Source organism: Chelonoidis abingdonii, chromosome 6 (assembly GCF_003597395.2).
Source record: "Chelonoidis abingdonii isolate Lonesome George chromosome 6, CheloAbing_2.0, whole genome shotgun sequence".
NCBI lineage: Eukaryota > Metazoa > Chordata > Testudines > Testudinidae > Chelonoidis > Chelonoidis abingdonii.
In genome coordinates this window covers 25706608-25731934 of record NC_133774.1, presented here as the reverse complement: position 1 = coordinate 25731934, position 25327 = coordinate 25706608, and the positions used below count along the sequence as shown (strand labels likewise).

The 25327-nt window shown below is 44.1% G+C and overlaps 1 protein-coding gene across 4 annotated transcripts in view; it reads left to right on the top strand.

Moving 5' to 3' along the window:
- Positions 1-24311, top strand: part of AGXT2 (alanine--glyoxylate aminotransferase 2) — a 30311-nt gene extending 6000 nt beyond the window's left edge. For 3 of the 4 annotated variants that reach the window (XM_032794839.2, XM_032794843.2, XM_032794842.2), the window contains exons 5-14: positions 6177-6271; positions 8935-9028; positions 11354-11447; positions 13613-13713; positions 16047-16139; positions 18799-18931; positions 19662-19750; positions 21298-21447; positions 21762-21860; positions 24083-24311. In XM_032794839.2, coding sequence (XP_032650730.1) covers positions 6177-6271; positions 8935-9028; positions 11354-11447; positions 13613-13713; positions 16047-16139; positions 18799-18931; positions 19662-19750; positions 21298-21447; positions 21762-21860; positions 24083-24193 — 1059 coding nt within the window. In that variant the 3' untranslated portion in view covers positions 24194-24311. The remainder of the gene's footprint in view (positions 1-6176; positions 6272-8934; positions 9029-11353; positions 11448-13612; positions 13714-16046; positions 16140-18798; positions 18932-19661; positions 19751-21297; positions 21448-21761; positions 21861-24082) is intronic. The other variant, XM_075066903.1, reaches the window with a different exon arrangement.
- Positions 24312-25327: the final 1016 nt, after the last annotated feature.

The following is a 25327-nucleotide window of genomic DNA, read 5'->3' as shown; positions in this document are numbered from 1 at the left end:
AGTTGGGGGCAGGGGTCCCAGGAGGGGGTAGTCAGGGGATAAGGAGCAGTGGGGTTGGGAGTTCTTAGGGGGGCAGTCACCCAGCCCTCTCCCCTGAGCCCTGACCCCCCTCACACACGCACACACCACGCCCCCTGCCCTGAAACCTGTACCTCCCTCATACACACTCAGCCCTCTGCTTGACTCCTTCACCCCCATCTCCCTACAACCCTAGCCCTGATTCTGGCACCCCCAGCCATACCCAGCCTCCCCTCTGCCCTGACACCTACACCCCCCGCCATATCCAGCCCTGACTCCATCCCTCTGCCCCCAGCCCTCTGGGTCCTGTCCGCCAGCCCCGCACGGCTCGCTGCTGGTCTGGGGTTCTGGCTGACAGATCCTTGCCAGCCAGGGTCCCGGCCGCAGGCCTCGCTCAGCCCACTGCCGGCCTAGGTGAACAGAACGCCAGACCAGCAGCGGGCTGAGCGGGCCGGCAGCGTAAGATCAACATTTTAATTTCATTTTAAATGAAGCTTCTTAAGCATTTTGAAAACCTTGTTTATTTCACAATACAACACTAGTTTAGTTATATAATATATAGACTTTTAGAGAGAGACCTTCTAAAAAACGTTAAAATGTATTACCGGCACGTGAAACCTTAAATTAGAGTAAATAAATGAAGACTTGGCACACCACTTCTGAAAGGCTGCCAACCCCTGTTATAGACTAACAGACGTATTGGAGCAGGAGCTTTCGTGGACGAATACCCACTTCATTGGATGCATTCTTTTTCCAGTCAGCTGGGACCTTCCCTGATTGCCATCAGTTTTCGAAGATAATGGCCAATGGCTCTGCAATCACATCCACCAACTCCTTTAGCACCCTTGGATGCAGCACATCCGGCCCTATGGACTTGTGCTCGTCCAGTTTTTCTAAATCGTCCCAAACCACTTCTTTCTCCACAGAGGGCTGGTCACCTCCTCCCCATGCTGTGTTGCCCAGTGCGGCAGTCTGGGAGCTGACCTTGTTCGTGAAGACAGAGGCAAAAAAAGCATTGAGTACATTAGCTTTTTCTACATCCTCTGTTGTAGGTTGCCTCCCTCATTCATGAAGGTGCCCACACTTTCCTTGACTTTCTTCTTGTTGCTAACATACCTGAAGAAACCCTTCTTGTTACTTTTAACATCCCTTGTTAGCTGCAACTCCAAGTGTGATTTGGCCTTCCTGATTTCACTCCTGCATGCTTGAACAATATTTTTATACTCCTCCCTGGTCATTTGTCCAACTCTTCTCACTTTGAAGCGGCTTTCTGTGTTAACGATCACAAGAATTTCACTGTTAACCAACTGGTCGCCCGCCATAGTACAATTCTTTCTACACATCGGGAATGTATTTTTCCTGGAAACCTCAATAAGGAGTCTTTAAAATACAGCCAGCTCTCGACTCCTTCCCCCTCATGTTATTACCCAGGGGAATTCCCGCCCAGCAGTTTCCCTGAGGGATCAGTTCTGCTTCTGAAGTCATGGTCCTATCTGCCTGCTTTCCGTTCTTCCTGTGTCAGAATCTGACTCGACCATCTCATGACTAACCTCCAGGTTCCCATCCACGCTTGCTCCCCTACTTACTCTTCCCTGTTTTTGAGCAGCAAGGTCAAAGAAGAGCTCTTTCCCTAGTTGGTCCTCCAGCTCATGGACAGGAACTTTCCTACACTTTCCAAAAATTCTCGGTTGTCTGTGCCACTGCTGAATTGCTCTTCTCACAAATATCAGGGTATGAAAGTCTCCCATGAGAACCAGGGCCTGTGACTCTAGTAACTTCTGCTAGTCAGGGCCGGCTTGGAAAGTGAGGCCCAATCAACACATTTTCGGCAGGGCCTGGTGAAGGATCGACTTTCAAAAAAAAAAGGAAAAAAGCCTTCCATTCTTTCCATTATATTTACTTCCATAACTATGATGAATAATTAAATTAATATTATATACATTGCCTCAATATATGCTGTGATTGGCTATAATGACCGCTGTTTCACATGTGGTCCCTGCCACTCCCTGGGTGGGTACATGTGTTGGCCCAGTTGTCTCCCTGCCCACCCTCATTGAAAGCAGGTGGGCAAGCGTACTGCCTGGAAACTGCAGGCAGTCAGTGGAAAGGGCGCTGGAGGCGAGGGCAGAAGCGACTGGACGGTAGGCGTCTGTGCAGGCAGGCAACGGGGTGTGGGGCGGTTGGAGGCAGGGATGTGGGTGGGCTTGGCTTGCAAGGCAGGGCCGCAGGGGGTGCAAGCAGGCTGGAGACAGAGAAGTTGGGACTAGCTGCGCTTCAGTGCAGGGGGTGCAGCAGGGTGTCTGGAGATCAGGGCAGGGGGTGCGGGCTTCTGGGCTAGGGTGTGCGGCTGGTGCGGTGCAGCATAAGTGTGTGTGGGCTGGCTGCTTGGGGCAGGGCTGCAGGTTGTGGCGGTTCTGGAGACAGGACAGGGGTTTGGGCCGGGCTGGCTGTTGGCGACTGGGGTCAGAGCTGGCTGCAGGCGGGGGTTGGGGTAAACTAGTGTGGGCAGGTCCAGGGGTGCAGCAGAGGCAGCTGGAACCCCAGTCCTTTAAATAGCCCCCAAACGCCCTTCTAACCCACACCCGACCTTTAAATAGCCCGAGGATGCTGGGAATCATGGGGAGAGCGGGGCTCCTGGCGGCTATTTAAAGACTGGGGTGGCAGAGGCAGCTGAGCCCCGGGCTCTTAAATACCCCTGGACCCCCACTGGCCCAGGGCCTCTGGGGCTATTTAAAGGGCCCAGAGCTCACCGGGTCGCGGGTTGCTGCGCTCTGGCTTGAGCTCCAGACTGGGAGCGGGCTGCCGCACTCCAGCCGAGCCACCGGGCTTGCCCACTCTCTCCCCCAGAACAAGTGGCAAAGCCTCCGCAGCCTCGCTGTCCCGGCCGGAGAGTGGCAAAAGCCGCCGGCTGCCCACTCTCTCCTGGCTGAGCTCCGGCCGGAGAGCGCAAAGCTCGCGCCCTGCTCTCTACTGGCTGGAGCCCCACGCTGGAGCACAGCAAGCCCCGCTCGCCTGCCTCTCCCGGCTGGACCCCGGCCGGAAGCATGCAAGCCCCGCCGCCACCGACTGGAGCTCTAGCTGAGAGCGGGGCCAGCGCCGCACCCGCCGGCGTCCTCAAGGAGCGGGACCATGGAAACCCCAGAGTAGACCGCAGCCGGGACCGGGGTAAGTAAAACAAAAAAAAAATTAAAAAAGGCGCAGGGCCCTCTTAGACACCGGCCGGATTCCGCCGATCGGCCCTAAAGCCGATCCCTGCTTGCTAGTTGCCGAAAAGCTTCATCCACCTCACCCCCTGGTCTGGTGTCTAATAGCAGAACTCCCACCAACAACATCACCCCTTGTTTACTCACACTTCTAAATTAATCCAAACTCTCAGTTTTCTGCAGTTCAGACCAGAGGTCTGAGCAACATACTCCCCCTCTTACATACAATGCAACCCCACATTTCTTGCCTGCCTTCCTCCTGAACAGTTTATATCATCCATGTACAGTACCAGTCATGTAGTTGTCCCACCAGTCTTGTATTGCCAGTCACATCCCCTAGTTCCTTGACTGTGCCAGGACTTCCAGTTGCTTCCCTGCCTTGTTTCCCAGCTTCTTGCATTTGTGTATAGACACTTAAGATAACTCGCTGAGTGCGCCGCTTTCTCAGTCCTGAGCGGATCCTCGTCTCCGCTGCACTCTTCCTGCACGTGCTATCATAAAATAAAAGGGTAAGTTCCTATTACCTGTAAAGGGTTAACCAAATAGAACCAAACAACCTGACAAGCAAGACCAATCAGGAAACCGGATTTTTTAAAAAAAGCTTATGAGGGAATTTGTGGGTTCTCTTGGCTTGGGTCCTGTGCTTTTGTCTGTCTCTCAGCTATGAGAAGCTTCCTTCTAGTCTTCTAATCTGTTGTTCCAACTTGTAAGTACAGGTAGAAAAACAATATAGGCTTTTATGTTTGTTTTGTTATTTACATTGTGTAACTTGCTGGAATGTTTCAAATTGGATATCTTTTGAATCACTGTTATTCATATTTTCTGATAAGCAATAGCCCTGTATTGGTCACGTGATCCAGAGTTATATTCTTATGTCTTTTTTCTTTCTTTTTATAATAAAGTTTCTTTTTAAGACTTGTGGATGTTATTCCTACTGGGAGGGTAAGCTCTGCAGCACAGGGAATTGGGTGGGAGAGAATAGAGAGAGAGAATCATTTCTGTTTCCTTGTATTTGGAGTTTGTCTCTTTGTGGAATAGAAGAGACATGCTTCTTGGTATTGTGATGTAAAGAGATTGCATCAATACTTTCAGGTTAGCCCAGAGAGGAAAATCTGGGTGGGAGAGGGAGCGGGAAGGGAAGTGGAGTATTTCCCTTGCTGGTAAGACTCAGAGCTTCTGGGTCTTGGGGTCCCTCCAGGGAAAGTTAGGGGACCAGAGCGAGGCAGGCGCTGTAATTCCTGTCTGGTGGCAGCGAGATAAGATCCAAGCTGGTAATTAAGCTTGGAGGTTCATGCTAAGCACCCAGATTTTGGACGCTAAGGTCCAGATTTGGGAGAAAGGCTTATGATATGTGCTTCCTCCCGGTATCCCATGTCCCCACTTACCTCAGGACTTTGGTCTCCTTTCCCCAGTGAACCTAGTTTAAAGCCCTCTTCACTAGGTTATCCATCCTGCTTGCGAAGATACTCTTGCCTCTCTTCATTAGATGGAGCCCGTCTCTGCCTAGCACTCCTCCTTGGAACACCATCCTATGGTCGAAGAATCCAAAGCCTTCTCTCCCACACCACCTGCGTAGCCATTCGTTGACTTCCACAATTTGATGGTCTCTACCCAGGCCTTTTCCCTGCACAGGGGGATGGACGAGAACACCACTTGCGCCTCAAACTCCTTTATTCTTCTTCCCAGAGCCACATAGTCTGCAGTGATCCTCTCAAGGTCACCAGACCTGCTAAATCAACACCACTGCATCGATTGCAGCAGTGCCAATTTAGCCAGTAGTGTAGACATGGCCTCATCAGTAATGCTAAGATTTTGTCATGATTATTTTTAATAAAAGTCATGGACAGGTCACAGGCAATAAACAAAAATTCACGGAAGCCGCAACCTGTCTGTGACTTTTGCAGCTGCAAACCATGCTTTCCCCTGCCACCATGGTGGCTGGGAGCTGTGGGGTGACCATATGTCCAAAAGAGAAAATGGGACACCCCCAGCCGCTCACCTGAGGTGTCCCATCTCCCCCCCCGCCCCCCGGAGGCTGTGGCCTGTCACTGGAAGCCAGAGGAGGCCCCCTCAGAAGTCAGTCTGTGGCTGGAACCTTGCAGGGGGGCCCCTGAGGATGCTGTCACCTGTCACTTTGGTGGAGGGATAGCTCAGTGGTTTGAGCATTGGCCTGCTAAACCCAGGGTTGTGAGTTCAATCCTTGAGGGGGCCATTTGGGGATTGATCCTGCTTTGAGCAGTGGGTTGGACTAGATGATCTCCTGAGGTCCCTTCCAACCCTAATGATCTATGATTCTATGCTGGGGCCTCACTGGCTGCTAGCTCCAGTCCTGCAGCCCCTAGGGCTGAAGCAGAAAATGTCACAGAAGTCTCGGGAAGCCACGGATTCTGTGGCTTCCATGACCTCCAGACATAAACCTAGCCCTACTCTTTAGCAGTAGTCCATGACACTACTTTAAACTGCTGGTTGAAAGCACAGTATGCACAAGCTGCCTGAATACATGCTTAGGGTTTCAGGTGGGATTGTAGTCTGGATGGCTAGCCCCTCATGGCAGCACTTCTTATTTTAGCATCCTTGCTCGATCAGAGCTAGTGCAGGTGTCTCCTCGAGCTGGAAATTACACCTTCCATCTCCAGTATAGACATAACCTATAATGGGACATCCTGCCATTGGCTCTCATACACAACACATGAGCATCACTAAGTTTGTTTCAGTTTGCAGTTCCCCTTGTCAGTGACAGGATATCATTTCGAGTGCTGAGTGATACTTTATATGAAAATAAATCTGTCTTGTACTGAATAAACAGATGCACTCAATATTTCAAACTCTTTGAAGGCAAATTGCAGGAAAATTGGTTCTTTAAACAGCTACATTTAGTTAGATTTGCCATTGTGAAACACAATAAATGTTCAATATAATGAGATTACGATTGATGTGCTATTTATTCTTCCTTAGGTGATTTACCTGACTAACAGTGGGTCAGAAGCCAATGATTTGGCTATGTTCATGGCAAGACTTTACACTCGGAACTTTGACCTCATCTGTTTCAGGTAATTCTATTAGGGTGCTTTATGAAACTCCCTTTTTCATAATCAATCTGTATATCTGTGTATTGTGTGAAAAAGAGGCTGAGACCTAGTTAACCAGATTCTGCCACAGACACATCTTAAAAATTCATTTGTCTGCCAAAATAGAGTAAAACAACAGTAGTCATTGGGAGCTAAGATTCAGCAAGTCTCCTTGTGTTAGAAATACTCCATTTACAAACCATGCATTCATCTAGGATCTATAACTTCCCTTTTTATCCTTAAATAAAGTGTGTGTATTTTTATTTATTTATTAGTATAATGTCCATGTCCATTCTGCTCTGATATCTTGGTAATAGACACCTTTAAAAATAGTTAGAAAGACAGACCTTAACAAACTGGTAGCCTTGCAGCCATCCTGCTAAGTGCAGGATTCTGAAATCCACCTGATATATTAATTCCCATGAATGAATTCTGAATTGCTTATTAAACTAACCCCAAACCACCACCTAGTTGCTCATAAGTGGCAGTAACAACTTCAGAGAGAAGAGGAGCCCAAGATTAAAACAGCAGGGGTGTTGGTCATGTAGGATTCAGATATTCCAGGGCTGCCCGGGAGAGTGGGGGTGGAGGCAAGTGGGGCAATTTGCTTCGGGCTCCTCAGGGGCCCCCACAAGAGTGGCTGAGGCTCCCTTCCCGGCCCCGCCTCCACCCTTCTCCCGCAGCCTCAGCGCATCCAGCAGCATCCCTGGACAGCTGCAACCTGGCTCGGGCAGGGCCTGAGCACCTCCCGCTCAGAGCTGCATGGTAAGGGGGGAGGAGGGGGCTGCGAGCTCCAGGCTGAGCTCAGCTCCCTCCACTCAGCCTGGAGCTCACAGCCCCGCCAACTTCTCAAATGCCAAATTATAGTCTATATTTAATTTCAGTGCCATAGGGAGATTCATGTCAGGGAACGGTTGCTTCATTTAAAATTAGCGACTGGGGGAGGGATCACATGAGAAAAGCAGTATCCTTCCCAATCCTACCAAGGGAGACCCCCGCCCATCCCCTGCATTCCTTGAGGCTTCAGAGGGGTTAATTCAGTGGTTCTCAAACTTTTGTACCGGTGACCCCTTTCACACAGCAAACCTCTGAGTTCAAACCTCCCCCCCTTATAAATTAAAAACACTTTTTTATATATTTAACACTATTATAAATGCTGGAGGCTAAGGGGGGTTTGAAGTGGAGGCTGACAGCTGAGAACCCCTGGGTTAATTTAATTTTAGCACCCTGTGTCCATTCACATACATGTGCTATTTTGAGCATTTCAGTTTTCACAACATAGGCTCATCCCAGATTCTGGAACAAGCTCAAATGCTCAGTTCGTGGATTATGTACATAAGCTATACTAAAGACAAACCCACAGTTTAACCGTCTCCAGTTTGTGAGGGACCCCATGGAGCCAGTCTCTAGGAAACAGATAAATGCATGGAGATTAAGTCCATTAATGGCTATTAGCCAGGATGGGTTAAGGAATGGTGTCCCTAGCCTCTGTTTGTCAGAGGGTGGAGATGGATGGCAGGAGAGAGATCACTTGATCATTACCTGTTAGATTCACTCCCTCTGGGGCATTGGGCATTGGCCACTGTCAGTAGACAGGATACTGGGCTGGATGGACCTTTGGTCTGACCTAGTATGACCATACTTATGTTCTAAGCTAAATGAACCCAAAGTTATGGAGACAGATATGAGTCAAGGGAGCCAGCAGAGTATCAGAAACCTGGAAGAATCTCTGACTGGATGGACTCAGGCGTTTGGTCACAAGCTGAGGTAGTTCAAAAGTTTTGGATTTTTTTATGCAGAATTTTTTTATTGTTTCTTTAAACAATTAAACACAGCAAGCAGCAAATATTTGGCCAAACACTTCTGAAACCCCAAACCATGTTCAGGTTTTGGCAGACTAATTTCAGCTTTTCAATTAAAAAAAGCATAACAAATTTTGAAGGAAAACAGACGGCAGTGATTTTTTTTCTGCTTTTTAAAAACCCCGAGTTTTCGATCCAGAAAAATTTTGATGGAAAATATTTGTCCAACCCTTTTAATGAGCTTTAGTGCCTTTTAGCACTAGCTGATGCTGAGAACCAGTGATACCTTGTAAAGAAGTTTTCTCGAAACTGGGTTTGTGCCGAGATGCAGAAGGTTTATTTTTCCCAGGGCTGCCCGTGCGGGGGGAGCAACAGGTGCCCCCACAGTATATAGTATTGTATAGTATTGCAATTATTTTTATGGAAGGGGCCCCCGAAATTGCTTTGCCGCAGGCCCCTTGAATCTTCTGGGCGGCCCTGAGATATTCTGGCAGATCTGCCTGAGGAATCTTGCGCAGCATCTACCTGAATTGCCATTGGCTCCAACCAGAGTTCTTATCCCTTCCCCTTCATGAGCACTAAATTCACGTATTATTTTTTAAGTGTGCTTTAAATTGCAATGAAAATTCACAGCTGATAGGCACTCAAAACAGAGCAGCATATATGGCAAGAGGCATCCCTTACTGGATGCACCCATGGTTTCCAATGATTTGTTGTCTTCCACACACACATCTGAAACCAGCCTTCTGTGAATACTGATATTGTTTTCTCCTAAAAACTTTTGCAGCTAGTGTAATCAGAAGAAAATGAATGTTGTTTGTGTGCTTTGTTCTGTTCACACAGAGGAGGATACCATGGAGGCAGTCCATACACACTGGGCTTGACGTGCATTGGATCTTATAAACATGGTGTCGCCAGTGGATTTGGCTGCCAAAGTGTGAGGTTTTTGTTGCTTTTTGTAATATCCATTGAATAACAAGCCTTCTATTTGTCTGACTATTACAGCATTTCTGTAACGCTTTACATCATCAAGCCTCCCTATAGCCCTCTGAGGTTGATAAGTGTGTGTGTGTGTGTGTGTGTGTGTATATATATATGCAGCCTAATTTGCCTTTTCACTGCACCCTGTGTAGTTATTTGTATCCACACAGAGCAAATGAAGAATGCTAGCAGTGAGAATGGTAGTGTTTTATACCCATTTGGCTCTTACTTTGTACTGGTATAAATACTTCCCAAGATGCAGAGCAATGGCATATTGCCCTTCGGGTCCTATTCTTAGGTCTGTCAGGGCATGGTTGTCCTGGTTTGCTCTTGCAAAGCTGCTTAAACCTGGCCCATAGGAGATTCCCTTTTGGACTGAAAATATTTTGGAAACACATAGTGGCTCCTCCAACACCCCCTCACAGTCCCCACCATAGGGGTTGTGTCTGGGGAAAGGGGTGTGGATGGTATCTCTACAGCTTGGTGACACATGGCTGCGGGAATGGTTTCTGGAGGCTGTGGCAGCTGGTGTTGGCTACTGTAATCTATGCCAGGAACGAGATCAGCCACAGAACTGGCCCCCCAAGGGCTCCTTTGTGGTGTGCTCCTTCCCCCTGGCTCTTCGATGCACTCAGCCTTCTTTGAGTGCAGCTGAGAATCTGGCCCAAAGAATTTATTAAATGACTTGCCCATTGTCACATAGTCATTGGCAGAGTCAGGATTAGAATGTATAAGTTCCTGGCTTCCAGCCCGCTACCGTCAGTCTGCTAGACTTCACTGTGTCCCTCTAAGGTGGATAAATGGATGAAAAACAGTACTCAGAGTAGTGATCAGGTTCATTGTCAGATGTCTAGGACACATCAAATGGATAATGAAGTGAATATGCTTATAAACTTCACAGATGACACTAGGCTGGGAGGGGTTGCAAGTACTTTGGAGGACAGCATTAGAATTTAAAATGACCTTGATGAATTGCAGAAATTTTCTGAAATCAACAAGATGAAATTCAATAAAAACAAGTGCAAAGTACTACAGGTGGGAAGGAAAAATCAAATGCACAAATAGGAAAATGGGGACTATACATGGCTAGGCAGTTCTCTACTGCTGAGAAGGATCTGGGGGTTATAGCGGATCACAAATTGAATATAAGTCAACAAAGTGATGTAGTTGCAAAAAAGGCAAATATCTTTCTGGGGTGTATTAACGGGAGTGTCGTATGTAAGACACTGGAGGTAATTGTCCCGTTCTCCTTTGCTCATCCCTGATGAGGCCTCAGCTGGAGTGTTGTGTCCAGTTTTGGGTGCCACACTTTAAGAAAGATGTGGACAAACTGGGGAGAGTCCAGAAGAGAGCAATACAAATGATAAAGGTTTAGAAAACCTGACCTAAGAGGAAGGGTTAAAAAACCTGGTCATGTTTATTCTTAAGCAAAAACGACTGAGGGTGTATTTGATAAGTTTTCAGATATGTTAAGGACTGTTTATAAAGAGAACTGGGATCAATTGTTCTGCATGTCCACTGAAGGTAGGACAAGAAGTAATCCATTTAATCTGCACCAGGGAAATTCAGGTTAGATATTAGGAAAAGCTTCAGACCATAAGGATAGTTAAGCTCTGGAATAGGCTTCCAAGCAAGATTGTAGAATCCCCATCCTTGGTGATTTTTAAGAACAGGTTAGACAAAAACCTGTCAGGGATGGTTGCGTTATACTTGGTCTTGCCTCAGCGCATTGGGCTAGACAAGATGACCTCTTAGGGTCCATGCCAGACCTATAATTCTCTGACTTTACTGCCCTTTTTCTAGGGATTCTTGGAATTAAACTGGCTATTTTGGACAAAACTGTAGTGAATCCTAGGTAACAATAATTAACTAACATAACTAAACAATAAACAGGTCAGCCGTGAGTGAATACCCCCCAAAATAGGCACTTGAGGACAGAATGTTTTTAACTTCCGAAACTTTAATTTCTGGCCTTCTCCCTCACTTTCCTCATGAGGCCTCAAATCTGTGTGTGTGTTGGGGCGGGGGGGTGGGGTGGGCTGGGAAATGGTCCTTATTTATTTTTTCACATGTTGTTTTCAGATGGATCAACTGAATCAGGTCTCAGATGCAATCAGATTTTTGAGTTCTCTTCATCACAAGCTCTATTTAAACAAAACAACAATATTAGAATAAGTGTTTAATGACCTTCGAATGATCAGTGTAAATAAAAAAATTTCTGTTGATCCATACTTACATTCCTCACACTGGGAAAATTACAGCTGTTTGTTGTGCTTTGCAGACAATGTTACCAGATGTTTTTCGTGGTCCATGGGGAGGAAGCCATTGCCGAGATTCTCTGGTGCAAACTATTCGGAAATGTAGCTGTTCTCAAGGTTAGATGGTGGCAAAAAAATGTCCATTGGTAGGTGCAAAAGAAAAGGGACTGGAGAAGGCACCTGGATGTTTAACAACAAAGACAAATATACACTACTAAAAATGCACAGTATTAAGAATATTACTGTTTACTGAGAAGCTTGGTGATTGTTATTTTGGCAAGCAAGTCTTCATCAGTATGGCCTCTCGGCTGTGATTTTTTTCAAAGAGGCTTAAGGAAATTGGACCCTCAACTCCCTTTAAGAAATATGTGGGAGTTGGGCATCTAACTCCTGCAGAATCCTTTGAAAATCCTGAACTGAGCCCTTAATGTCTGAGTCAAATTCAATTCTCATAATCAGTAGCCTGCTGCTCTGAAATACTTAGAGTTACCAGGAGATTAGGAATACTAATACTAGTGTGTTTTCTGCTCTCCTGGGTAAAGTTTTGGTAGCTGTCCATCTTTTATCCTGAAGGGAAGTGATCAATGTAAACTACAAATCAAAAACCCTGGAACGTTGGGTGGCAAAAGTCTTGCATAGAACAAGGCATTATGGATGTTGCACTGTGTGTCCAGTCCATGTGAAAGCTCCACTGTTCTTTTACAAGTGACGATTAGAAAATAAATTGTTTTTCTCCTAGGTGCAGTAAACATTGTTTGCTCACTTTTCCCTGAATGCACAATAAAGCAGTCTCTTGCCATCCTTCTTTGTCACTGATGGTGAATAAAGGCAATAGCTTGCAACTGCTTGAAGACATCTGGCTTGTGTTCTGTTACAGTACATAGTGATGCCCAGTCACAGTCATATTTTCCATAATATTCCCATCTGCCTTTTCATTAGAAATCATGCTGGATCAAGGTGAACTTAGTCTTATATTTATCTATCACAGACTTTAAGGCCAGAAGGGGCCATAGTGATTATCTAGTCCAGGGGTCTCAAACTCGGTTTACCTTAGGTTCAGTGCCAGTTCTCAAATCCTCCCAGCAGGCCAATGTCACTCATGCTGCCCAGAACCCGCCCCCAAAAAACTCTGCCTCCTCCCCACCTGCCTAAGGCTCTGGGTGCAGGCTCTGGGAGGGAGTTTGGGTGGGGGAGGGGGTCCAGGGTGCAGGTTCTGGGAAAGAGTTTGAGGGCTGAGGTGTGTGTGGGGAAGGGGTGCAGGTTCTGGGAGGGAGTTGGGGGCAGGAGGGTGTGTGTGGGGAGGTGGGTGCAGGCTCTGGGAGAGAGTTGGGGGCAGGAGGGGGTGTGTGGGGAGGCTCTGGAGGGAGTTTGGGGGTGGGAGGGGGCGTGGGGGTTTGGCTTGCAGGCTCAGAGAACGTTTCGGGGTGGGAGATGCAGTGCTTACCTGGGGCTCCAAGGCAGGGCGTGCCGGGGGGGCTCCTGCAGCGTCCCATTGGCTGCAGGGCACTTGGGGCGAGCGCAGCACATGGAGGAACAGCCCTCCCCGCTCCAGTGTCTCTGGCAATTTGACCTGGGGGAAAAATCCTTCCTGACCCCAAATAAGGTGATCAGTTAGCCCCTGAGCATGTGGGTGAGACCCACCAACTGGACAGCTGGGAAAGACTCCTCTGTCGTAACTCGGAGTCCTCCCCATCTAGTGTCCTGCGTCTAGCATTCACAGGTGGGCCATGTGCCATTGTAGACAATCTTATCATACCATCCCCTTCATAATCTTCTCAAGCTGAGTCTTGAAACCAGTTAGGTTTTCTTATCCAGGCAAACTGCTTGTTCATTCCTTGGGCTGATGTTCAGTTCTTCTAATAACTGCCCCCTGCCTTGCATCTATAGCACTGGTCTGAAGGATGGGGCAAACCTCATAGGCTGCAACTTTCTATTGGCATTCTATTATTCTTTGCAACTTTTCAGAAAATAAATGGTTTACAAAAGCTTAGTGGCTTTTTTTGTAGGAGGGGAGAAAGATGCCTTACAGTCAGACTGAGGCTCTTTTGTAACTTCTGTGAACTAGGAAAACTAAGACTGACTTGCTGCCATAGAACATGTGGGGAAACAAAATTATTTATTTCCTGTGGTAACTCTAACCTGGGAACACTACAGTCCTTATTACATACGTTAAACACTAAAGAGCTGTTCTTATTTACATATGTTAAAAACTGCGGTTTCACATTAATCTAACTTTGTATTATTCTCAGTACATTATTTTTACCAGTATTTCCTCAACACAGGCTGTTGTGAAGCAAACGACCAGTACATTGAACAGTTCAAAGACACTCTGAGTACTTGTGTGCCAAAGGCAATAGCTGGGTTTATCGCTGAGCCAATTCAAGTAGGTGATTTGCATACCTCTTTCTAATCATAATAGTACAGTCAACCACAACCTGCTAAAACCTGAATGGGGCTTTTACAAGATTGACAAGCCCTAAATAACAATAGCAGATTTAATCTTCTCTGAATCACTGTGATCATTCAAAAGGAAGGGCTGCAACATTACTTAAATCTTAACGTTTTTTCCAAGTGGGTGACTTGCCAACCAGACATCTTGGAGAAATTCTGGCCCCACTGCAGTAAAATGGGGGTTTTGCCTCTAACTTCAGTGAAGCCCGGATTTCATTCTTTGTGGTTTTTGATTCCCCCCCCCTCCCCCTTGACATCCGAGAACAGGATTCTTATATTTTCCATATCCTGTCTACTCAATAACAGACCAGTGGGCAACTTGTGCTGCACAATATTCCTACAAAACAAATCTGATAAATCAAATTTTAGTCTTACAAGCCTTAATGTCCCTTTCATAGATTGATTTTTAAATATTTAGCAAATTATTTCTAACGAATATACAAGTATTTAATAAAATATGGCAGACTCAAGCAAAGCAGGTAATTTTAACCACTGTTGCCTATCTGGTTTGTGTTTAGCAATAATGTATCTGCTATCCGCTGATAACTTAAAAAGTGTTCAGAGCTCTGCTGTAAACGATTATTCTTTAAGGTCTTATTTGCATTCTCATGATATTGAAATGCTAATACGTTCTACAAATGTGCATGCTGTAATTCAGTTTATAATACTTCATTCCTAATTACATGTTATTTTCCCTTCTGCAGTATACTGGTTCTGTAGAGATTGTCTGTTAAAAGAATTAAAGTCACCCTGTAATTTACTGATACCGAGTGAGTCTACAGTAAATTATACTTAAAGATGTGTAATTGTTCTAACATAGATACTTAATTTTAAGAATTACTTTTAGCTTCAAATCATACTATGCTTAGTTTATCCAGAAAATCCACAGAATTCGCTCTCTCACTCTGCTTTCCTTTCCAGTTTTTGACTCCCTTGCACTTAACTTCTGACTCTCCTCATCTCTCTCACTCTCTTTGGGCAGTGCAGCTGTAGTTAAATTTCATTTAATTCATACAGGCTCTAGGCATTCCCCTATGACATGAACCTCATAGGCCACTATTTAAGATGTTAGCCTAAGTTAGGGAAGTGAAAGGTCTGTTAGGCCATCAAGGCCAGCTTGCTCCAAAACCAAGGTTATGCCCTACCTACAGTACGTTTTCTGGTGTTATACCTAGTCTAATTGTAAATTTCCTAGTGCTGAGGTTTCAATCTGTTCCACTGGGAATATACTTTAGAGTATAACAGTTTCACTGAAGGGAATTTTGTCCTGATATTAGGACTAAATTGCCTCTTGCTTAGTTTCATCCCATTACACCTACGTATTCCCCTAATTTCTCTCCAACCTCTGGGGTTTTGCAGCCTTTATATACTCCCGGACTATCACCTGTGGCAGTTTAGCCTAAGTGTATATATTTCTTTTAGTCTCCTAATCATTTTCTCTAGCTCTCTATTCGTGTTTGTTGTTGGTCTTTGAACTCTCGCCCATTTGGCCCATTCTGGTAATAGCATGCCTACACATGATACAACTTTCCATATATTGTCGCCATACAGGGTATAATTCTCTGAAGCATATTCGATGTTGGTTCATTAGACAAGTGGTTCTGAAACTTTTTTTGCCTCTCTTTGTGACCCACTTGGGGTCCAGATTGGAGGAATAGGGGGAACGAGACAGGACCTGCAGGACTGGGCCCAGTTCCCTTCTCTGGGTGTTGCAACCTGGAAGATGGGGGCACAGGCCCACTCAGGTTTGATCCACCTGCTAGGTCATAACACCCAGAGCGGGGAACTGGGTCCAGCCCCACAGGATAGGAGCTGCTGCTGTGCAATGAATAAGGAGTGGGCTCATCTCCCCTCCTCCTGCCCCAACTCCTCTTCGCACTGGGCCTGTGACCCACCTAGAACCTTCCTGCACCCAACAGGTGGGTTGCAACCCACCGTTTGGGAAACCTTGCATTAAGGAGAGAAGGCTGACATCATGTTTTATCTTTTACTCTTCACTGTCTCCGAACTCTTCATATTGTTTTATTCTTTTGGCCAAATATTATATTGATACAAAGTGGGAATTCAAGTTCAAAAGAGAGCCACTTTCTGCCCGTTTTAGCAATTGCAGCTAAACAGATCTACCACAAAAGGGACTTTGGTCATTAAGTCATCTCGTGAATTAAAATTCTGCCTAGATTTCTCACTGTCCGATCACCTGAGGATTGCCCGTGTTTGTGGTATAGTGTTCGTGCTGAAGATAATATATTTGTGTATTTCTGATAGGGTGTTAATGGAGTCATTCAGTATCCTAAAAGATTTCTAAAGGAAGCTTTTCAGCTAGTGCGTGACAGAGGAGGCGTCTGTATTGCAGATGAAGTGAGTATCCAGAAATACAATTTTTGGGGATTGAGATATTTCTGCCAGGCCAATACAAAATCCAGCAATCGCATGAAGGCAAAATATAGACCTGGAAATAGTTTATATTAAATTCTAAATTTAATTTAATTTAATCCTTTCCTGTTTCACAGCCTAAGAGGGGAACAAAATGCAGCATTTCAGCACAAGAGCCTTTGCTAGACAAAGCTAATAGCAGAAGTTATTAATCCTTCACTTTCATGTGCATTAAATTAACACAAATAGTACTCAGTAGACCGTATATTTTGCAAACTCTTAGGGTCCCACTCGCTGGTTGTGTAAATGGTTAAAGCTCCATTGACCTGTTTACATCAGCAGAAATTTTTTTTCTTAAACGCTTACCATTACTCATTTGAAGCCTGATCCAGAGAGGCTATGTCTGCATTAGGAAAACAGTTTTATATTTGTAAAATGTTTATCTTTAATCAAATTGTAAAATTGTATTGTAGACAAGGCAAGTACCTCTGTAACTTTAGAGGGGCGCCTGCTGCAATTCTTCTGCAGATTACACATTTTAAATCTAATTTGCTCGGTTAAGACAATCTGAATTACTATTAACTAACTCTGCTAGGGAAGTAGCTTAAGTGACTATGGTGGATGTTAGGGGTGGTAGAATTATTACAGCTTGAAACTGGAGATTCTGAGAAGTGCTACACAGCTGCAATTCCCATTGACTTTAGTGGAGCTGACAGATTCCCGGTCCCTCTGGCCATATTTACTAGGAGAAAAGGTGTTAGCTCGCTCATTATAAAAAACACTTTCTTAGTATTGTAATTTTTATAGGTGATCAGTGCTGGCGTACACCAAACCCTTCAGGTACCAGTAATGTGCCAGGTGTGTTATGACTCAGACGCAAGCTCTGTTAGGAGCCTCAGCAGCTAGGCCTTTTAAATCCTGGTGGGTCCCAGTAACTACTCAGCCACGTGAAAGGATGTTTTATCGAGGCTGGCAGGAATGGGGAAGTTGGTGAATATCCTAGGCATGGAGGCTTAAACAGTTGAGTTCAAAGTGAGCAATAGCAGGTCTTGTTTGGGTGCCTGGGGCCAATTGAGTTAGGGCTTTTCAGATTGAGTACCTGGGGTGGCCTTTCCAGTCTGGTTGGTATTCAAGCAAAGAGGAATTTGCAGATTTCAAGGACAGGCTCACTTAGTGCTGAGTCTCTCATTAGGGTCACTTTACACTGGCTCCCTGCCCTGTTGCGATTGCATGTGTGAATAATTAATAAGATGTGCGTATTTAATTTTTTTGCACAGAAAAAGCTTCTGCCAAAATGTTGCTGCAGTTCTGCCTTTTTCCCACCAGAGGGCAGTGTGGCACAAGAACAGCAGAGCGACAGTGGGAGAGGTGGCCGAAGCGGGGGCACAGAGACACATGGGGACAGGGGGCGAGGGTGTCTGAGTAGGGGTGGTGGGACACATGGACCAGGGATGCAGGGACACATGGGGACAGGGCAGATGTGCCTGACTGAATGGTAGAGGCTAGAGGGTCAGCCAGGATCTGCATGGGGGAAGCTCCCTAATACTCCATCCCCACCCCCCAAAAACTTGTTCCATACTTTTCCCACCCATACCCAACAACCCTCTCAAGTTCACACCCAGGCTCCTTCCCGCTCCCTCAACTCCTCCGTTACCCCTGGCTCCCCCGCAGCCTTTGCACCACTTCTGAGGGTGCGAGAAATACAGTTCATTATTGTAGTTTAAATGAATTGTTACTCAAAGTTCTGTATTAAGGAATCTATTTGTCAAAAACCATTTCCTGAATCTTTTTTGTTGTCTGTATTGTTACAGACTTACTTGCTGACAGGTACTTTGAAATAAATGACCAAAAATAATTGAAACTGGTGTGATTATAATGTGCTATTCTGACAAATAAAATATGCAGAATTTTGCAGAATTTTAAAATATTGTGCACAGAATTTTTTGGGCACAGAATTCCCCCACGAGTACCAGTTGTAACATGGGGCAGTCCCAGCCTGTTCCACACAGGGCTCTGTATACAGTTCCTGGGGGTTCTTCCCTGGATCTGGTTTACCTTGGCAGTTTCTGCTCCTGAAAACGCTCAGTCACTTCCTGATCAGAGTCCTTTCTCCTGCCTGGCTAAGGGAAAAGAAGGTACAATGGGGAATGTAGTCTCCCACCTGGGCATTTCCTGGATGAGGATACTTTCTTCTACCTGGCCAAGAGGAAGGGGATGTGCAGTGGTGAGGGGCTGATGGGAGTTATAGTCTCCTACTTAGCAGGTCCATCACAGTATAGTTTCTCTAATGGAGTTTCATTATATTAACTCAATTATGTTTGAGTAATAATACTAGATTTAAATGGTGTAATAACAGGAGATAGTCTTAGGATATATATAATACCACTTTTCATTTGTATCAAGTGTCCAGTGGCTCTGTAAAGATGAGCTGTCAACAAAACCGACAGTGGAACTGTCTTGTACTACAGTCACTATTTAGCATAGGAAAGAAAAGGTGTGTCGCTGAGTTGAGGATCCTGCTAGAATAAAGTTGGCATTTAGAGTCTACAGCTATACGTGCAAATTGGCAACAGGAAGGCACAGATAAAATACAAGTTATGAACCCAAGAACCAACTTATACAATTTTGGATTTTCTTTTGAAAGGTCCAGACAGGGTTTGGACGAACTGGCAGCCATTTCTGGGGATTTCAAACACATGGTGTAGTCCCTGACATTGTTACCATGGCAAAAGGAATTGGCAACGGCTTTCCAATGGCAGCTGTCGTAACCACACCAGGTATAAATATTTGTTACTCTAAAGCATGAAGTTGAGGTAAATAAAATAAATATATTGTAGAATAATTTAGCTTCCATAGTCTTTTGTCCAACCAGATTATCTTAGAAATATTAATAGTCTTAGAATATGCTTATGGGATTGGTAAGTATGGGCCTCATTGCACATGTACAAAAATACTGAGGCATTGAAAGATTGTAATTTTTTTTATCAAACTCAGATTGTGCTCCCCATGACACCAGTTGAAATCTAAAGTAAAACCATTAAAATCAATGGAGTTATACTGGGGTAACTGAGATCAGCATCTAGCCCAAATAAATTGTTGGCAGAACTGACAGAACTCAGAAATCCTGCCTGAGTTCACTACCCTACCCCTTAGACATACCTTTAATACTAGGGACGCATTCTGGACAAGTCTAGAACTGTTGATTGGTTAATACTAACGATTCAGTGGATTTAATGTTAAGAGAAATATTCATTGCTGGATAATTCATTAGCTCTGTGGGAAACTTAACTGTGCATGTATTAAAATCTAGATCATATATTTTCTGGAACTTTGCCCTAAATCGGTTACCAAGAATATACCATTTTTTTCTCCTTTTGCCTGCAGTTAAAATGGAGAATGATGCATAGTATTATTAAATGTGAAGCTAAAATTAAAATTGATAAGTACTATCACCAGACTTCAGGTAATTGTGAGGAAGGAAGTCAATGAGTATTCTTTTTCTTTTAGAGATTGCAAATTCCTTGGCTCAGAACCTTCATTTTAACACATTTGGAGGAAACCCCATGGCCTGTGTAGTTGGAGCTGCAGTTCTTGATGTAAGAAGAAAGTGATAACTTTCCTAGCGTCTTACACTATTGTTTGCTATGCGTTATGGCAGAGGCAGCTTCGTGCTACTTCCCTTTCCACTGATGGAACTTCTAATACATACAGAAAATGAGACAAACATTTATTGTTTATCAAGTCATGGGCAATGTGAACTTGTAGAAAAAATAAATTGCCCATTTCTGTAACTGTTTCAGCTCATAGCAGGGATAGGATTAAATTACTCTAGGGATAATACTGTGATTAACAGCTTCATTTTTTTCTTTCCTTGCTTATGTTCTTTGCTTCCTGTTTGTCAATAGAAGTATAAATGGAATTTACTTATGTAGCTGTCATAATTCTAAGTAGTTCTGTCCCATGGAGTTCTCATCATTTTTACATTACAGAAACCCTCTAAACTAGCAAAAGCACTTATTTGGGGTACATACTTAAAATGTATTTTAACCCTCCCAGCTTCTGCTTAAAGTAGTCAACTTAAATCCTCATGCAACACCTTGAAAAGCATGAGCTGCACGCATGCCCCATTGATGTGAGGTAATTCAGTGTGTAACGGCCACAGTCACTTGGTCACATGTAAATATACTTCCTTAAACCCTATTTTAAAACTGTATTGCCAGGTTCTGAACACCTGGCTCCCTTATTACACCCTGATTTACTGGAGGCTTGTTCCAACAGAATAGGCTGTTGGTCCTCTGAACCACTCACTACTATCACAGTCAGCATAGTAATTAAAAACCCTAGGAGATCCAGCACCTCATATTTTTTGTTTAAAATAACTGTTACCAGGGTAGTTCAGATCCAGGCTCTGTTTTAGCCACAAGCCTCAAAATCTGAACCGGATTAATTTAAGACAATGTGCCAGTTTTAGACGCTCAGATTGCAAAATATATTGCTCTATTCATTTTTGCAATTCAGTGTAAAAGCAGGTTCGTATAGGTCAGTGATTAAATACAGCAGTATCCTTTTATTTTTATTTCCAGCAGCCCCCAGCTCCCCGTGCACAGTCAAGCAATTAGACTGTGTGCCAGGAGCGGGGGGATGCTAGAAATAAATCAAGTTACTACATTTTAAAGTGAATGCTTTGCTAAATATAGCTTAGTAATGTGCTTAGGTGTTTCCCAGAAAGCTTTACAAGAAGTAATAGGCATATTGCCACATTATAGGCACCTCACATAGCTTGACACTGCTATGGCAAGGGAAAGAGGGCTAAACTGAACCTGACGAAGATTTTTAAACGGATTACAACAGTCAGCTTTATACGCACAGTCAAACCTCAAATACACACTGAAGATCCATTATTAATTGGTGGGTAAACAATGAAAAAGAATATGACATAAACAAGTGTAGCTTAGTTTTTTACAGCATTTTCTATTATACTTGAAGAGGTCAAATTTAAGGCAGGCTTAATAATACAAGCCTGTTGTAAGTCTTTGCTGAGGGGTAATGGGATTGCAGGCCGGTTATAGGTGTGCAGACTAGCCAAGTTCTATATTTGATTCTTTCCCACAAGATTTGATCTTTGTACATCATTTTTAACCAGGCTATTGCAGAAGACGGTCTACAAAAGAACAGCAAAGAAGTGGGGACTTACATGCTACTGGAGTTTGCTAAATTGAGAGATAAGTTTGAGATCATTGGAGATGTCCGTGGCAAAGGCCTTATGATTGGGATAGAAATGGTGAAGAATAAGGTTGGTACATGGCACATGCCCTTCTATCTACCCCAATATTAAGACAAGTTTCCTGTAAAGTGACTGTATGCTGACTGATAGCTACTTCTCTGAAAATAAGGAGTCAGAACTCTGCACTGGCTAAAATTTAGAACATTCAAAGTGCTTAATACATCAGAAACGCTGAACAGATCCATATTACAAGGCAGAAGAATTGTTAACTTTCTCCAAGGAGGGTGGTAGCAATGGAACACTTGTTGCTTTTTCCATAATTTAGTTTAACATCTAGCCAAAAAAGTCTCTCTCGCTTCCCTCCCCTCCCCTGCTTTCCACAGGACAGTTGTGAACCTCTTCCAGCTGAAGAGATGAGTCAGATCTGGGAAGATTGCAAAGACATGGGAGTATTGATGGGCAGGGGTGGAATTTATAATCAGGTACAGTAACTGATGTGAACTTTGTGTATGTATCTCTCTTTTGTCCTGACTAAATTGCAGTGGATTTGATTTCTTCTAAAAATTACTTCCGTTTAAGATAGTAAACAAGACTCACTTTTTTTTTTAAACTTCTGTTTAATGAATATAGCAGATCAAGAAGTTTTATTTGTCTTAATCCTCAGTTTAGCATATTCAATGTGTTATTTACTACTGTTAAGATTCCTACCTTTCAGACAAGAAATGTGACCTTCTGCATCTATCACCCAGTTCTTAATTCCCTATTTAAAACAGCAATGCCTACAACTATAAATTCTAGCCTAGCGTTCAATTTTATCAGCACAGCATACACTTAGGAGAGCTGATAAAATTCTACCCACCTGGGAATAAGACAGAACATCTCCTCCTTGTGAATCCATCCATATGGGGGCATGAGCCACACCGTTATTAAATATTTGTACCCCGTAAATTGTGAGAGAGATCTTATGCCACTTGAAGTGGAATAAATTAACAGGCAGCAAAGGATTGCTGGCATTTTCCTCCTCCAAGGTAATGGTAGGGTTTATTAGCTTACTGCTGTCAGTGTTCAGAGTCAGGATAGATCGGCAGAGAACATAGCCAGGCTCCCTCAGGAATAAGTTACAGTGGAGACTCGCTGATGTGCATACTCCACCTCACATTAATCCTTGCATTGCACAATCAACTGATCAGAACAGATTTGCACCTGTTGAAGGTCTAGTAATATTTCAGCCTGATTGAGGACGGAGCACCTGCAGACAGCCGTACGAGTTGTAAGCATTCAGCTTCTCAAAAAATCAGACCAGGCATGTCTATTAATGATAGATTTAGATGGTTTACCCTAGGCTGTGTAGTTTAATATTTGGAGAGCATAGAAGTAAATAATATTTTAAGTCAAAACTCAGCCACAAGTGAACTGATAGGCACCACAGGATTTACATAAAAATCAGTGGAATTCAAATAGGAATGATTTAGTTCTAGTGGATTCAAACAGTTGGAAAGCTGAATTAAGTAAGGGAACATACGTTAAAACTAAATTCAGTTCGATTCTGAGACACTGCAGAATAGAGCCATGCAGAAATGTTTGCGTGATTGAAGTGTACTACTGAAATCACATCTTACTAAAACAGATGCATGAAGTATAGAAAATATCCCAATTTTCCCCCTTCTACCCAGTGGCTGTTCCTGCAGCTAGTTTTAATCTATTTTTCCACACTTGACTCCTACAGCAACACATCTCAGGATGACTAGCTAGGGCTCCCTCCATTCAGTTAATTCTTTTGGCCAGGTGTAGTATTGAGGCTTCTTAACGCACAACCTAGAAATGCTCAATTATCTGCCTAGCATCTGCTAGAGTGTGTGTGGGTTCTTGCATGGGAGTAGTTTGCCACTCTTGGCTTGGCTACACTTGTGAGTTACAGCGCAATAAAGGAGGCCTGTGTGCACTAGCTCACTACCCATCCACACTGGCAAGGCACAGAGTGCTCTGACTCCACAGCTACAGCACTGCTGGTACTCCACCTTGGTGAGAGGAATAACTAACTACAATGCCCAGGTATCAGTGTGAACAATGCACTCTGATCGGCTTCCAGCCACATCCCTTAAGTCAAGTGGCCACTCCTCATTGTTTTGAACTCCTGTAGGAATGCAGAAATACCGTTTCAAAGCTCAATTTTTGACAGCCAGCATACAAGCCACTAGTGTGTAACGTTCTGTGTTTGTGAGAGAGAGATGGGGGAAGAGTTAGGGGGGAGAGAGAGTCTGCTGCTGTCTGAACTTACAAGACAGCATGCTGACATGCTCTCAGCCCCCCAAAACCCCTCCCCCCACACATACACACAACACACTCCCTGCCTCATACCACCCCCACCCCCCTTTGAAAAAGCACATTGCAGTCACTTGTATGCTCCGATAGCTGCCCACAATGCACCACTCCCAATGCTGCTGCAAGTGACGCAAATGTGGCTACGCCAGTGTGCAAGCAACTGTCAGTGTGGACAGATTGCAGCACTTTCCCTCCTGCTCTCTCTAAAGGGTTTAATTCTCAGTGCTCAGGCTAGACTGATATTACCATTGTTACTAGGCTGGTACCCATTATTTTTTCCAGGATTACTAACCTTTAAAAATGCTGGGATTGGTATTAGTGTCATTGCACATCAATTGGTCTCTGCCTCCAGTTTAAAAACTTCCTTCTTTTCTCTCCTCAGACATTTAGAGTTAAACCTCCAATGTGCATTACTAAACAAGATGCAGCCTTTGCAGTGGAAGTATTTCATGCTGCACTAATGAGACATTTGGAAAGAACAGCTGCAAGTTAGACTCTGAATAATGTTTCTCCTCACCCTCCAAGCTCTAAAATCTTGTTATAACTACAGCCAGCAAGGAATTTATAGTATGAAGATAAGATTGATTAATTTTCCTGTACATGTAACTCTTACAAATTTAAATGTGAAAGGTTACCTTGACTCAGCTTGCTATACCTACAAGAAATCAGTCTTATTGTAATGTTGTGTTAAGAAAACAATACCTATTGTTAACACAAATCAAACATGATTTTTTTAAATTAGGTAGTGCCTTCTACCTAGGCCGAGACTAAGTTTCCTGCATGTCAGACCAGCAAGTGAGATTGGCTGGCGTACTCAGGCTGGCACTACATGAAAGGGCATCTGAATACTACTGCCTTTACAATTATATCATATCTGGGATAGTTCTTCCTTTCTTTATGCCCGGCTGTTTTCTCTTAATAGCTGAAATTCTGGATGTAGTTTCTACAGTGACAGAGGGAGTGCTCTGTGTAATCTTGCTCCAGTGACATTTGCTTAGTAGCTAGTGCACTTCCTAACCAAGACTGGAGACAGCAGCACACGACAAACAATACTTCACTCCTGAAAAATACTTGAGTGGAAAACTATGCTACTATTACACTCATAATAGGGGTAGGAGTGAAATTCCTCCAGAGCAGAGGGGCTGCTGAAAGCTCTTCAAGCAGGGGCTCAGTGAAGGAAAGTTGTATGTGGAGGATGGATTTTGTTTAATAGTTATAGAGGAAGATACTTATTAAAAAAAAGTAAGGAAGGGTTTACTCATTCAGCCGTGGGTTCTAATCCAGTCTCCTGCCCACCCTCAGCAGTGATCTTTTCTCCTTTGACTGGTAGCAGCTCTCCCTCTTCACGCAATACCATGCTGTGCCCCACTCTTGTCATCAGTAGAAAGCTCATGGATGTTAGATAATCTTTTTTCCCTGTTCAGGGTAAAGACATGATTAAACAATTCAGCCGTAAAGTATAAATTACAACTAATGGTCAATTCAGTTTACAAATGTGAGTTAATTTCTTGGTCCAATAAAAGGTATCACACACTGCCCTTGTGTATTTTATTCTTTACCGTTTGGCTGTTTATGCAAAGTTTAGGGATAGATTAACCCTTATCCTGCAACTAGTTTTATACTTGTG